The sequence below is a fragment of the Artemia franciscana genome, chromosome 12 (assembly GCF_032884065.1).
Source record: "Artemia franciscana chromosome 12, ASM3288406v1, whole genome shotgun sequence".
Taxonomy (NCBI): Eukaryota; Metazoa; Arthropoda; class Branchiopoda; order Anostraca; family Artemiidae; genus Artemia; species Artemia franciscana.
In genome coordinates this window covers 41,182,517-41,195,287 of record NC_088874.1, presented here as the reverse complement: position 1 = coordinate 41,195,287, position 12,771 = coordinate 41,182,517, and the positions used below count along the sequence as shown (strand labels likewise).

Here is a 12,771-nt window from a genome sequence, read left to right as displayed (position 1 = left end):
AGTATCATGAAGAGGATGTTCAACTTGCCAAAGGGCAATATTTCCTTGCTACTACTCCCATTAATACTGTTGCTACTACTGTCATTGCTACTGCCACTACAGCACTACTACTGCTGCTACTACCGTTAAAGAATATTAAGATGAAAAATTCAGACGGTGTTAAGGGGAAAGTGGAACTAATATAAAACGAACTGTGCAAATGCAGGTTATCAAAAGGGCATATCTGCAATATCATAACAACTGCTAATTATATTAAGCTCAAATATCCAGAGCTTGATAAGGAGAATTTTTAACTAAACGAAGTTCATCTAAACAGCTTGTTATTACCACTAACGTAACCAGTACTAGTGTTATCACTGTTAATACTACTAATATACTAAAAAAGTACTGGTAGGACACCTAGTGCTACTACTAGACCTACTATTACAACTATTGCCAAGCGTAAGAAGGTGAGATTTTTAGGTAATATTAAGGGAAGAAGTTCAGCTGAATCGTAACATACCGTCTGCGAGCAGGCTGTCAAAAGGGCGTATCAACAATATCTTAGGAACAACCTTGTTTGTGAAGTTGGAAATTGCATTTCTAAGCTGTTTTTTGTCGTTTACAAAACAAAAGGAAAAATGGAAAAAAGGAACAAAAAAGGAATAATTTGTCATTAAATTAACACACAAATATTTTCTGGCCTGAAAAATTAGTCAGACAATCTAAATGGGTCAAGGTTTTGGGAGAATATAAACTGAGCCTTAATTTTGGAAAAATATTTTTGGAACAAATGATATTACTTTTATACGCATCTAAAAAGCAACTTGCATCATTTTTAATATCTATGATGCACATGAAATTATACAAGATGGCAAGTGAACCCAAACGACGTGCATCATAATGAATCACAAAAGAAATCGCCAACGATATTGAAGAACAAGAAAATAGAACAAAGAATGAAACTTCATGCCAGAATATAATAATTCAAATGATATATATATATATATATATATATATATATATATATATATATATATATATATATATATATATATATATATATATATATATATATATATATATATATATATATATATATATATATATATATATATATATATATATATATATATATATATATATATATATATAAATAAGTTGTCTGTGTGCGTGTGTGTGTGTGTGTCGAGTGACGTCATGTTTGTCGACTGACGTCATTCTAAGGATTGAGCTGTTTGCGTCATTAAGTTGTTTGTCGACTGCCGTCATGTTTGTCAACTGATGAAATTACATACCGGGAAACCGGGACACAAATGACGACCGGGACACAGGGAAAATAAATGACGAACGGGAACCTCAAAGAGTAATTACAGACTGGGACACCCGGACACAAATCACGACCGGGACACAGGGAATATAAATGACGACCGGCACACAGGGACACGACTACAACGGGGACGCCGGGGGCACAGGCGGGATATATAAATGACGACAGGGACACAGGGATTGTTCGAATAGAAATTACAGACCGGGACACAAATGACGACCGGGACACCGGGACACAGGGAATATAAATGACGACCGGGACACTCAAAGAGAAATTAAAAACTGGGACACCGGGACACAAATGACGACCGGGACATAGGGAATATAAATGACGACCGGGACACAGGGACACATAATTAGAATGACGAGGTATAGATCTGAATACGGATTGTTTTTCCCATGGACAATTATATGTTGCATGTTCAAGAGTCAGTAAGCCTGGCCATCTGTTTATATGCACAGACAATGGGACAGCGAAGAATGTTGTATGTTCGCATGTTTTACGTAGTTACGCGCGTGAGAGGGCTTGGGGGGTGCGAAGTGCCCCACCAACTAGGTGTAGGGGTGGCACGAAGCGCCACCCCAACAGCTAGTATATATATACATATATATATATATATATATATATATATATATATATATATATATATATATATATATATATATATATATATATATATATATATATATATATATATATATATATACAACTCGTGACCGGTGATTTTTTTATGTCAACAACCATAACGAATGTCAAATTTACTAGTCTTTTATGTAAATAACGACGAAGACCACACTGCCTTTCCATCACAAACACCAAAAACAAGATGAACAGTAGGGAATTGTTTAAGACAGTGGGAAACAAATTAGAATGAATATTTCGGCCCTATGTCCAAGGGCCGTCCTCTGCAATACAAATAAGAAAAAACAACTTACAAGAGGACAAAATCATTGAAACTAAAATGAACAGTTTTTCAAAACAGTCCCAGCATCCTTACCTCAGCGAAGTTCAACCAGGACTGATAAATAAATCGTTATGAAACGAGGCAATTCAATGAAATGAAAGAAATTGATTTAAAAACAGGTTTTTAATACCAGCCTAGCTTTTTTCGCTACTGATCTTATAGGTCCATTTCTGACAGGTTGACTAAAGTTCGGTCGACTAAATCGGCCGAATTACATGTATAAGATTTTTGAGAAAACAGCAAAGGTTTGAAGGCCGTACATAACTATTTTCCAACGTTGGAGGTACAATTGGCCTTAAAGGAATGTCTTGCTTATGTAATTTGGTAGACCATAAAATTTTGGACAAAAGCTACCTCGGGGAAAAAATCTATTATGTAATCGTGGAGTAATTTCTAACAAAATTATGAAAGAATTAAAAGATCTAAAACAAAATGGTAAAATTACTCCACAATTATATAATAAATTTTTCCCCCGAGGCAGCTTTTGTCCAAAATTTCGTGGGCTACCAAAATTACATAAGCAAGGCATTTCTTTAAGGCCAATTGTAGCTTGCACGAAAGCCCCCGCCTCCAACACTGGAAAATGGTTATGTACAGCCTCAAACCTTTGCTCTTTTCTCAAAAATCTTATATATGTAATTCAGTCGATTTAGTTGAAAAACTCAAAAATGTAAATATTTCAGAAAATACAATTATCAGTAGCTTTGACGTTGTGTCTATGTATACAAATATTAATGTAGCAGAATCCGAGAAATTATTAGAAAATAAAATAACTGAAAATTATGACTTAATAGAAGTTTCAGAAACAGGATTAGATTGCAACGTTTTAATGACCTTGATTAAACTTTGTAACAAGTATTCAATGTATTTCCCATTCCGTAATTTTTTCTACAAACAAATAAATGGCTTACCCATGGGTGCGCCTCTTTCCGGGTTACTGGCGAATATTTATGTAGAGCATATTGAAAATTGGGCATTAAATTCATATTTTTTTAAACATATCTTTTGGGGACGTTACATGGATGAGGTAATTTCACTTTGGAACTATGGGAAAAATGAACTTATGTTTTCTTTTTAGATCACCTTAATACAAATGATAGGAATTTACAGTTTACCTTAGAAATTAAAATTGCAAATAAAATCTCATTCCTAGATGTTCTAATTATTTGTAACTTAGATGAACTCAGTTTTACTATTTATAGAAAACCAACACAAAACAATAGATATTTAAATTTTGAATCAAACCCCCCCCCCACAAGTTAAAAGAGGTATCGTAATATCTCTCGTGGGTCGTGCCCTAAGCATTTGTTCTGAATTTACTATTTACAGAAAACCAACACAAAACAATAGATATTTATATTTTGAATCAAGCACCCTCCGCAAGTTAAAAGAGGTGTCGTAATATCTCTCGTAGGTCGCGCCCTGATTATTTGTTCTGATTCCTACATCACAGCTGAACTAGACTTTATTAGGGACATACTTTTTGGGAAAGAGTATCCTCTTTTATTTATTAATAATACAATTAACTGTAGAGTGAAAAGACACTCCCATAAAATCAACGATAATTTACCATGTGAAAATCCCGATAAGCCCCAAAACATAATTTACCTCCCATATATCCCAAAAATCACTAGAAATCTTAAAAAAGTATGCACACAAAATAATCTGTATTTTGTATTTACTAATAATTTGAAAATCGTAAATCTCCTAAATTCTGGCAAAAAAAAAACAATAGATATTAACACAGAACCTGTCACAAATAGACTTATAAGATCAGCAGCGAAAAAAGCTACGCTAGCATTAAAAACCTGTTTTTAAATCATTTTCTTTCATTTCATTGAATTGTCTCGTTTCATAACGATTTATTTATCAGTCCTGGTTGAACTTCGCTGAGGTAAGGATGCTGGGACTGTTTTGAAAAACTGTTCATTTTAGTTTTTCTTGTAAGTTGTTTTTTCTTATTTGTATTGCAGAGGACGGCCCTTGGACATAGGGCCGAAATATTCATTCTAATTTGTTTCTCACTGTCTTAAAAAATACCCTATTGTTCTTTTTGTTTTTGGAGTCTTTTATGTGTTTTAAATAATGTTTTTTCAACTGAAAATAAGGAGCAACATTACAACTCAAAACGAACAGAAATTATTACGATATGAGGGGGTTCGTTCCCTCGTCAATACCTCGCTCTTCATTCTAAAGTTCGAACTTTGTTCTAACTCCTCAAAAATGACCCCTGAATCACAAAGGCCGTATAATTAGAATAAATAGCTATATTGAAAGTACTTAAAAAGCTTTAGCGTAAATAGTGAGGTATTGACGAAAGTGCGAATCCGCTGATACACGTCATAATTTCTGCACCTTTTAAGTTTTAATGTGGCTTCTTACTTTCAGTTGAAAGAATTTGTTTTTTATTTAATTTATTATCGTTTTTTAAATAATGCTGAGAAATCCGGCTCCCCCTTCATGTAAAACTCCCTTATCCCATGAAAAATTCCTCCTTGGACAGATCCTCCAATTCAACCCACTCCCCAGGACACCCCCCATAAGAAAAAATTTCCTGAAAACGTCTGTATACCAGTAGTAGCAGGTCTATGTGTATTACGACAGCCCGCCCCCTTCGATCCCAGGTACTGGAACTTTTTTTTAATTGACCCCAAAAATTATTTTGGGACGCTGAAGATTTCTTGTTATGCCTCCGAAAATATCAAGAATGATGCTTTACCTGGTAATGAGTAATTTTTCATGTTGTCAGTGAAAAGAAAAAACAATACATTCCGTCACAGCCCTCACATCTGATCTTTCTAGACACCGATACTGTTCTAGCCCATGCCCCGATGTACTATTAGAGTTGCTAATACTTTTTTGGTATTATTCCAAGAATATGCATCCGAGTTTCCGGGAATTTCTCGGTATATTTTCGAGTATTTCAAAAATAATGCGTTGTCTGGTATTGGGTAATAATCCATGTTGTCAATCAAAGAATACACTCCATCCTGTGACTGCTCTCACATCTGGTCTTTTGTAGTAACAGCTGAGTAGACAACATTTCTAGCTTCTAAGCAGTTTTCTTTTAACCGCATGATAAAAGGAAACTGCGGTTTAACCTTAAGCGTGTGTTAGCCCAAATTTATTGAATACTCCTATAATATTAATAAAATCAAATTTATTTTAAACATGGATGTTCTTATTTCTGAAAATTAAAATCCAAGTTTATTAAATACTAAAATAGTATTAATACAATCAGATGTATTTTAAATGTGAATGTTCTTATTCCTGAAAACTAAAACCCGAGTTTATTCAATACATATATTATTAATAAAATCAGATGTATTTCAAATGTGGATACTCTTATTTCTTAAAACTAAAACTCAAGTTTATTAAATACTCAAATATTACTAATTAAATCAGCTGAATTTTTAACCTGGATGAAAACTAAAGCCCAAGTTTGTTAAATGGTTAAATACTATTAATAAAACCAGAGGTTTTTTAAAAGTGAATTTTCTTATTTCTGTAAACTAAAACCATAGTCTATTAAATACTAAAAAAATATCAAAGAAATTTGATGAAATTTAACCATGTGTGCTTGTTTATATTTTAGAAAATTTAAACACAAGTTTATTAATATACTCAAATATTATTAATATAATCATATGTATTTTACACATGGATGTTCATATTTCTGAAAACTAAACCCCAGTTTTACTAAATAATCAAATATTATTAATAAAATAAGAGTTGTTTAAACGTGGATGTTTTTATTTCTGAACGCAAAAACTGAAGTTTATTAAATACTGAAATACTATTAATAAAATCAAAGGTATTTTAAACTTGAATGTCTTTATTTCTGAAAACTTTAAGCTAAGTTTATATCTTTTAAACGTAGATGTTATCATTTATGAAACCCAAAACCCAAGCTTATTAAATGCTCAAAAATTATTAACAAAATCCGAAGTATTTTAAACGTGGATGTTCTTAGATCTGAAAATTGAAACCCAAGTTTATTAAATACTAAAATAGTATTAATAAAATCAGATATATCTTAAAGATGGATGTTCTTATATCTGAAAACTATAACTGACAAATCTAATTTAATAACTTAATTTCTACGTAACCTAAACTAAAGAATCTAAAGTAGCAAGACTTCACACAATTTTTTTTGAAAAATAGTATATAGATTTTTTATTATATATAATTTTTTTTGTCAACAATGTTTTTTAGCCTTAGTTTAGAATTATACACTTTTTTGGGGGAATCTGAGAGTTTCTTGGTATGTTTCTAAAAATTTTTAATAATGATGCTTCATCGTGTATTGCATAGTTTGGTAGCCCATATGTCGATATAATATTGGAGTTGCTAACACCTTTTTTGGCATCATTCCAGGAATATACACCCTAGTTTCCGAGAAATTTTTGGTATGTTTCCGAGAATTTCAAGAATAATGCGTTATCTAGCATGCAGTAATCAGAAATAATAATAAAAAAAATAATAAAAATGATAAAGAAATAAAATGATATAAGATCCGAAATAAAGAAATAATAATAATGAAATAATATAATACATCCTATGCCAGTCCTCATTTAGAGTCTATTGAGGTAAAAACTGAGTCAACAAAGTGTTTAGCTTCTATGCATTTTTTTTGTCCATGTTTGTTCTTATTTCTGAAAACTAAAACCCGAGTTTATTAAATACCCATATTTTACTAATAAAATTAGATGTATTTTAAACGTGAATATTCTTATTTCTGAAAACTTATATCTCTGAAAACTTAAACTCAAGTCTATTAAAAACTAAAATATTATAAATAAAACCAGGTGTATTTAACCGTGCGTTTTCTCATTTCTGAAAACTAAAACCCAAGTAAACTAAATACTAAAAAATTATTAATAAAATCAAATGTATTTGAAACGTGGATGTTCTTATTTCTTAAAACTACAACCCAAGTCTATTAAACATTCAAATATTATTAATAAAATCAAATGTATTCTAAACGTTTATGTTCTTATTTCTGAAAACTAAACCCGAGTTTATTAAATACTCAAATATTTTGAATGAAATCGTATGTGTTTTAAACTTGAATGTCTTTATTTCTGAAAACTAAAACCCAAGTTTACTAAATTCTAAAATTATATTATTAATCAAATCTGATATATTTTAAACATTGATGTTCTTATTTCTTATTTCTGAAAACTAAAACCCAAGTTTATTAGAAAGTCAAATATTATTAATAAAATCGAATGTATTTTAACCGCGTGTGTTATTTTTTTGAAAACTCAAACCCAAGTGTACTAAATGCTTATATGTTATTAATGAAATCAAATGTATTTTAATCGTGGATGTTCTTATTTCTGAAAACAAAAACCCAAATATATTAAACACTCCAATTTTATTCATAAAATAAGATGCATTTTAAACGTATATATTCTTATTTCTAAAAACTAAAACATAAGTTGATTAATAAATCAAATATTATTAATACAATCAGATGTATTGTTGCCGCGTGTTCTCTTATTTCTGAGAAATAAAACCCAAGTTACTTTAATACTCATATATTATTTAGAAAATCAGATGTTTTTTAAACGTGGATGTTCTTATATCTTAAAATTAAAACCCTGGTTTATCAAATACAAATACTATTAATAAAACAAGATTTGTTTTAGAGGTGGATGTTTTATTGCTGGAAACTCAAACTCAAGTTTTTTGAATACTCAAATATTATCAATAAAATAAAATGTGTTTTAAACGTGGATGACTTATTTCTGAAAACTGAATCCCAAGCTAATTGAATACTCTAATATCATAAATAAAATCAGATGTATTCTAAATTTGGAAGCTCTTATTTCTGAACACTAAAACCCAAGTTGATCAAATACTTAAAATATTGTCAACAAAATCAGAAGTATTTTAAACGTGGATGTTCTGATTTCTTAAAACTAAGACCAAAGTTTATTAAGTACTCAAATATTATTAATAAAATCAAATCTATATTAAACGTGAATGTTCTTATTTCTGAAAACTAAACCCAAGTTTACTAAATACTTCAATCAAAAGCGTATTAAATACTCAAATGTTATTGATAAAATAAGATGTGTTATAAACTTGAATGTTCTTATTTCTGAAAACTAAAACCCCAGATTATCAGATAATCAATATTGCTAATACAATCAGATGTGTTTTAAATGTGGATGTTCTTATTTCTGAAAACCAAAACCCAAGTATTAAAAAAAATAAGATTCATTTTAAATGTGGATGTTCTTGTTTCTGAAAACTAAAAACGCCAATTTATCAAATAGTCAAATAAAGTAAGATGATTCAAGATATAAGTAAAGTAAAACCATTTTTGATCCGCACCATGAAGCAAAAGAAATTGCCCACAATACACAAACACCCCGTTCTTCGTGTATTTGGGCTTTTTCTTGTGCTCTGCACCAAGGATTTTTCTTTGTTTTTTTTTTTTATGCAAAACTAAAAACTTTACAAGGTGCAACAAAACTGTGTTTACATGTATTTCTGTTGCATTGTATGAACTGGATAAAAATTTCAGGTAGGAGGGGGGGCAAACTAGGTAGCCCCCCTGGATTCGGCCTTGAAAAAGAGTACAGCTTTTCACTCGGTTGAAGGCAAAGTCTAGAGCAGTCAAAGTTGGACTGGCTCCAGCCTTTCTTAAGATCTTAGTACCAGTTTAATTTATGGGAAATCGCTAAATTCAAAAGATACAGAGCGTTTACTTGTAGAATATGTTGTAACTCAAAAATGTTTAGTTCTATTTACTGGCTAAAATTCTATATAGAAGAACTAATCAGGTTTCTCGTTCTTTTTACTGGCTCAAAGATTGACATAGAAGGCGAACAAAAGGGACGATTAACATCATACCCTAATTTGGAGAAAAAAGTAATGAAGTGCAATAAAGCTATAAAGGTCATTATTTGACCTTTGATACAGCAAAAAATGAAACATAGATGATTGCTCATATTTACCATGTTTACCAGAAAGCTATATTTAATAAAGGAAATGCGTCAATAATCGGGCTAAGTTCAAACCACGACAACAAATAATAGAATAAAGACAGAAGCGCAGCAAAAACTTTACACGATTTCTTTCGTTTAAAAAAAAAACAAAAAAAAATTCATTTCGGTTCATTTTGAGAAGCTCTTTTTATTCATATGTGAATAAGCTACTTTCACAAGTAGCGGCGACACAAGAAAAGCATCTTGCCATCTTGACCCATCTTAGATGAATTCATAACTGAAATTCGCATTTCTTAAGATTTCTCCTATGGTTGGCTCAAAAGTATGAAATATTTAGGGCAGCACCACATTTCTGTCAGTGTTCTCAAGTTGAATGGTGAAAATGAAAAAGCGATGCTAATTAAATAGATTTTACTACACTTTTCTTCTGTAAATTGTCAATTATTAACAGTCTGTTAATTTCCATAGACAACTACATCTTCAAAGGAAGGTTAAACCTTTTTTAGCTGTTGTTTTTTGTTCTTTTTACTGGCTTGAAAATTGGCATAGCAGGCTCAAAGAAGTGACGATTAACGTCAACGTCATTTCAGTTAAGATTCTGGTTAGGCAAACTGGTGACAGATCTACCCTGACATCCCCATTAGGCTTTGCAAGCAGGGTCAGTGACGGGAATATGGACGGAAGAGCGAGCTTACGACAAACCATTTAAGAATAAGAATAAGGGACCAAAAACCATTTAACAATACTAGAACTGGTTCAGCTTTTTACGCTCTCCCAAATTTTTTTTTAAGGAGAGCAAGGGTCTTTATCAAACGACTATACAGGATGACATCATTTAGAAATAAAATGTTTATCTTTCAGTGGTTTTATTTAGATACAAAACAAGAACAAACAAATCAATTTAATAGCTAATGTACACCTGTTTAGCGAGTAGAAAATGAACAAGTTACCTCTGGTATTCTATTGGAATAACAATATTCAGTCAGAAATTTGCTTACTTTGCTACTATTCGGTAAGCCTTTCCACTTCTTCTAAATTATCTGTATCCAGCCTTATTATCTTCCGGTCAAAGTGGTTCTCTATTTGTTTGAGTGTATTATATGCCTTAGGGCCATCAACCATATTGATTGCCAGTCCATTTCTACCAAATCTTCCCGTTCGACCAATCCTATGTAAATAAGTTTCACAGTCGGCGTTCCCATCCACACCAACAGGTAGGTCAAAATTGACAACGAGTGAGACTTGCTCAATATCGATTCCCCTTGCTGCGACGTTAGTAGTGATCAAAACTCTATTTCTGAATCTTTCTGAATCTTCAGAAAGATCTCTTCTGAATCTTCCTTTTTGGAAAAGGAAGATTCAAGTACCCTTTTCTGGTACTTTCAAGTACGGTAATCCTCTGGTCAACGTTGGGTTCACCACTCAACAATCCAACCCCATGACCATCATGAGTTAACTTCTCCGCAAGCCATGTGGCCTTCTTCCGCGTATGAAAGAAAATAATCGCTTGTCCAATTGACGCTGAAGAATAGATTATAGCAATTGCTTTATATTTAATTTCTTGTGAGGAACAATTAACATAATATTGTCTAATATTTCCCAGAGATTCTTCCTCTCTCTTTAATCGTATAATATTCGGATTCGTTATTAGGCACTCAGCAAACTGCATCACATCTTTGTTGTATGTAACCGAGAACAACATCATTTGACATCTCCTTGGCAAAAGATTATGAATCCGAATGCTCTGATCTTGCAAACCTTGTGTGTCAATCATAATATCAGCCTCATCTAAGACACACACTCGTATCTTTGACAGGTCAAGACATCTGAACTTAGTTGCCCAGTCAAATACTTTGCCTGGTGTTCCAATTATCACCTGTTCGGTCAGTTTCATTCCTCTTGGTATGTTTTCACCGGTAACAGCATACCTGATGTGAATATCAGTGCAAAATCGACCTATTTTCTCAATAACCTGACCTATTTGAAGAGCCAGTTCCAATGTGGGAGATAAACATATCACTTGCGGGTATTTGTGTGATGGTTCTACTCTGCTCAGCATAGCGATGACAAATGCTGCTGTTTTACCAGTACCGGATTGAGATTGAGCAATCATGTTTTGCGGTGGATCAGCAAGCAAAGCAGGCAAAGCCGTTTCTTGAATCTTTGATGGGGCGTTGTATCCCATTGAATAAACACCTTTCAAAATATTTGGCTTCAGATGTAGGGCTTCAAATGACTTCACTGAATACAGTGGTGAATTTGGATCTTTTCTTTGAACCTCAACGTCATTTTTTGAAGTAACAAGCCCTGTTCTGATCACTTTTTGCAGTAAAGCTGTATCAGCAATAGATATATTTTTAGTCTCTTCTGGATTTTCATTCTGTTCAGTAGTCTTGTTACAGTCAATGATCACGTTTTTAACCTGTCGAGCAAGTTCTTGCTCTTGTAAGTCAGCAGCTTCTCCCAAATCAATCATGCTTTAGTATTCAAAAAATCTGAACTGTGGTCTTCTGCTACTGCTCAGTGTCTTATATACTGAAAATGACGCCATACATTGAAATGTTTGAAATGACTTTAAATGAAAATGACGTCATTATATATACGCTAAATTTACTACGTCATATCTTCTATATTAGCAAACATACTAGTTTTCCAACTTGAACCACTAATGACAAAAGTTATTCATTAGATGGTAAATGAATTTCAACATATCCCCTATTAAGATAAAACCTAAGTAAATTTTTTATTTACGTGGATTCTCTTGCGCAAATTACTAAAAGTAACGAAAATGAAGTATTGCTTACATTTTATTTAGAAATTTATTAGTGAAATCTTTATTTCACTCGAAAGATTCGCAGAAGGGAACATCTTATGTATCATGGTATAAATAAAACACAATGGCTTTAAAATATGATTCATGGGACTATTGGACTTAGACGAGGGGGAGGGTATTTGTCACCTTACCTGTAATCCTTATTTATATTCTGTGTTCAATAATGTTTTTCTGTCGCGTTCTGCAGGCCTAATTAATATGTCTTGTATTGCAGACAGTCTGCTATTTTAATAGCCGTTCAAGTTTTAGCCTAGTCAAGATTAGCCATTTTGTTTGTAAACTACTTGAAAAATATGGTCTAATGCTAAACGCTGAAAAGTGTGATTATTTAGTTTTTAATGCCAAACACTAAAGTAGTGATCTAAGTTGGCGTTGGATTGGGATCATTATTTGCTTCTTTGTATCAGCTACCTGCTTTAATCCACTTTTACTACTACTACTACTACTACTACTAGAAATAACTCACAGCAGCTCTAAGCCACCTGAGGCCAACACAGCCACGTATGCTCCTCCTCCTACCTAATCTATTCATGGCCTCCCTCTTTACACCCACCCAAGAAGTTCCCATTTCCTTTAAATCTTTATTTATGACATCCTCCCAACCCAGACGAGGACGACCTGCTTTCCGTGTAGCCCCAGACGTTTGGCCTTGAAGGACAATCTTTGGCAATCTGTCATCCTTCATCCGCAGAATGTGGCCTAG

The 12,771-nt window shown here is 32.5% G+C and overlaps 1 protein-coding gene across 1 annotated transcript; it reads right to left on the bottom strand.

The window, feature by feature from the left end:
• Positions 1 to 10,040: 10,040 nt before the first annotated feature.
• LOC136034135 (ATP-dependent RNA helicase DDX19A-like) lies at positions 10,041 to 11,718 on the bottom strand. Its single transcript, XM_065715305.1, has 2 exons — positions 10,603 to 11,718; positions 10,041 to 10,532 (listed from the first exon to the last, which is right to left on the bottom strand). The coding sequence occupies exons 1-2, from the start codon at positions 11,709 to 11,711 to the stop codon at positions 10,241 to 10,243; spliced, it is 1,401 nt and encodes a 466-aa protein (XP_065571377.1). The 5' UTR covers positions 11,712 to 11,718; the 3' UTR covers positions 10,041 to 10,240.
• Between the last annotated feature and the right edge of the window lie 1,053 nt (positions 11,719 to 12,771).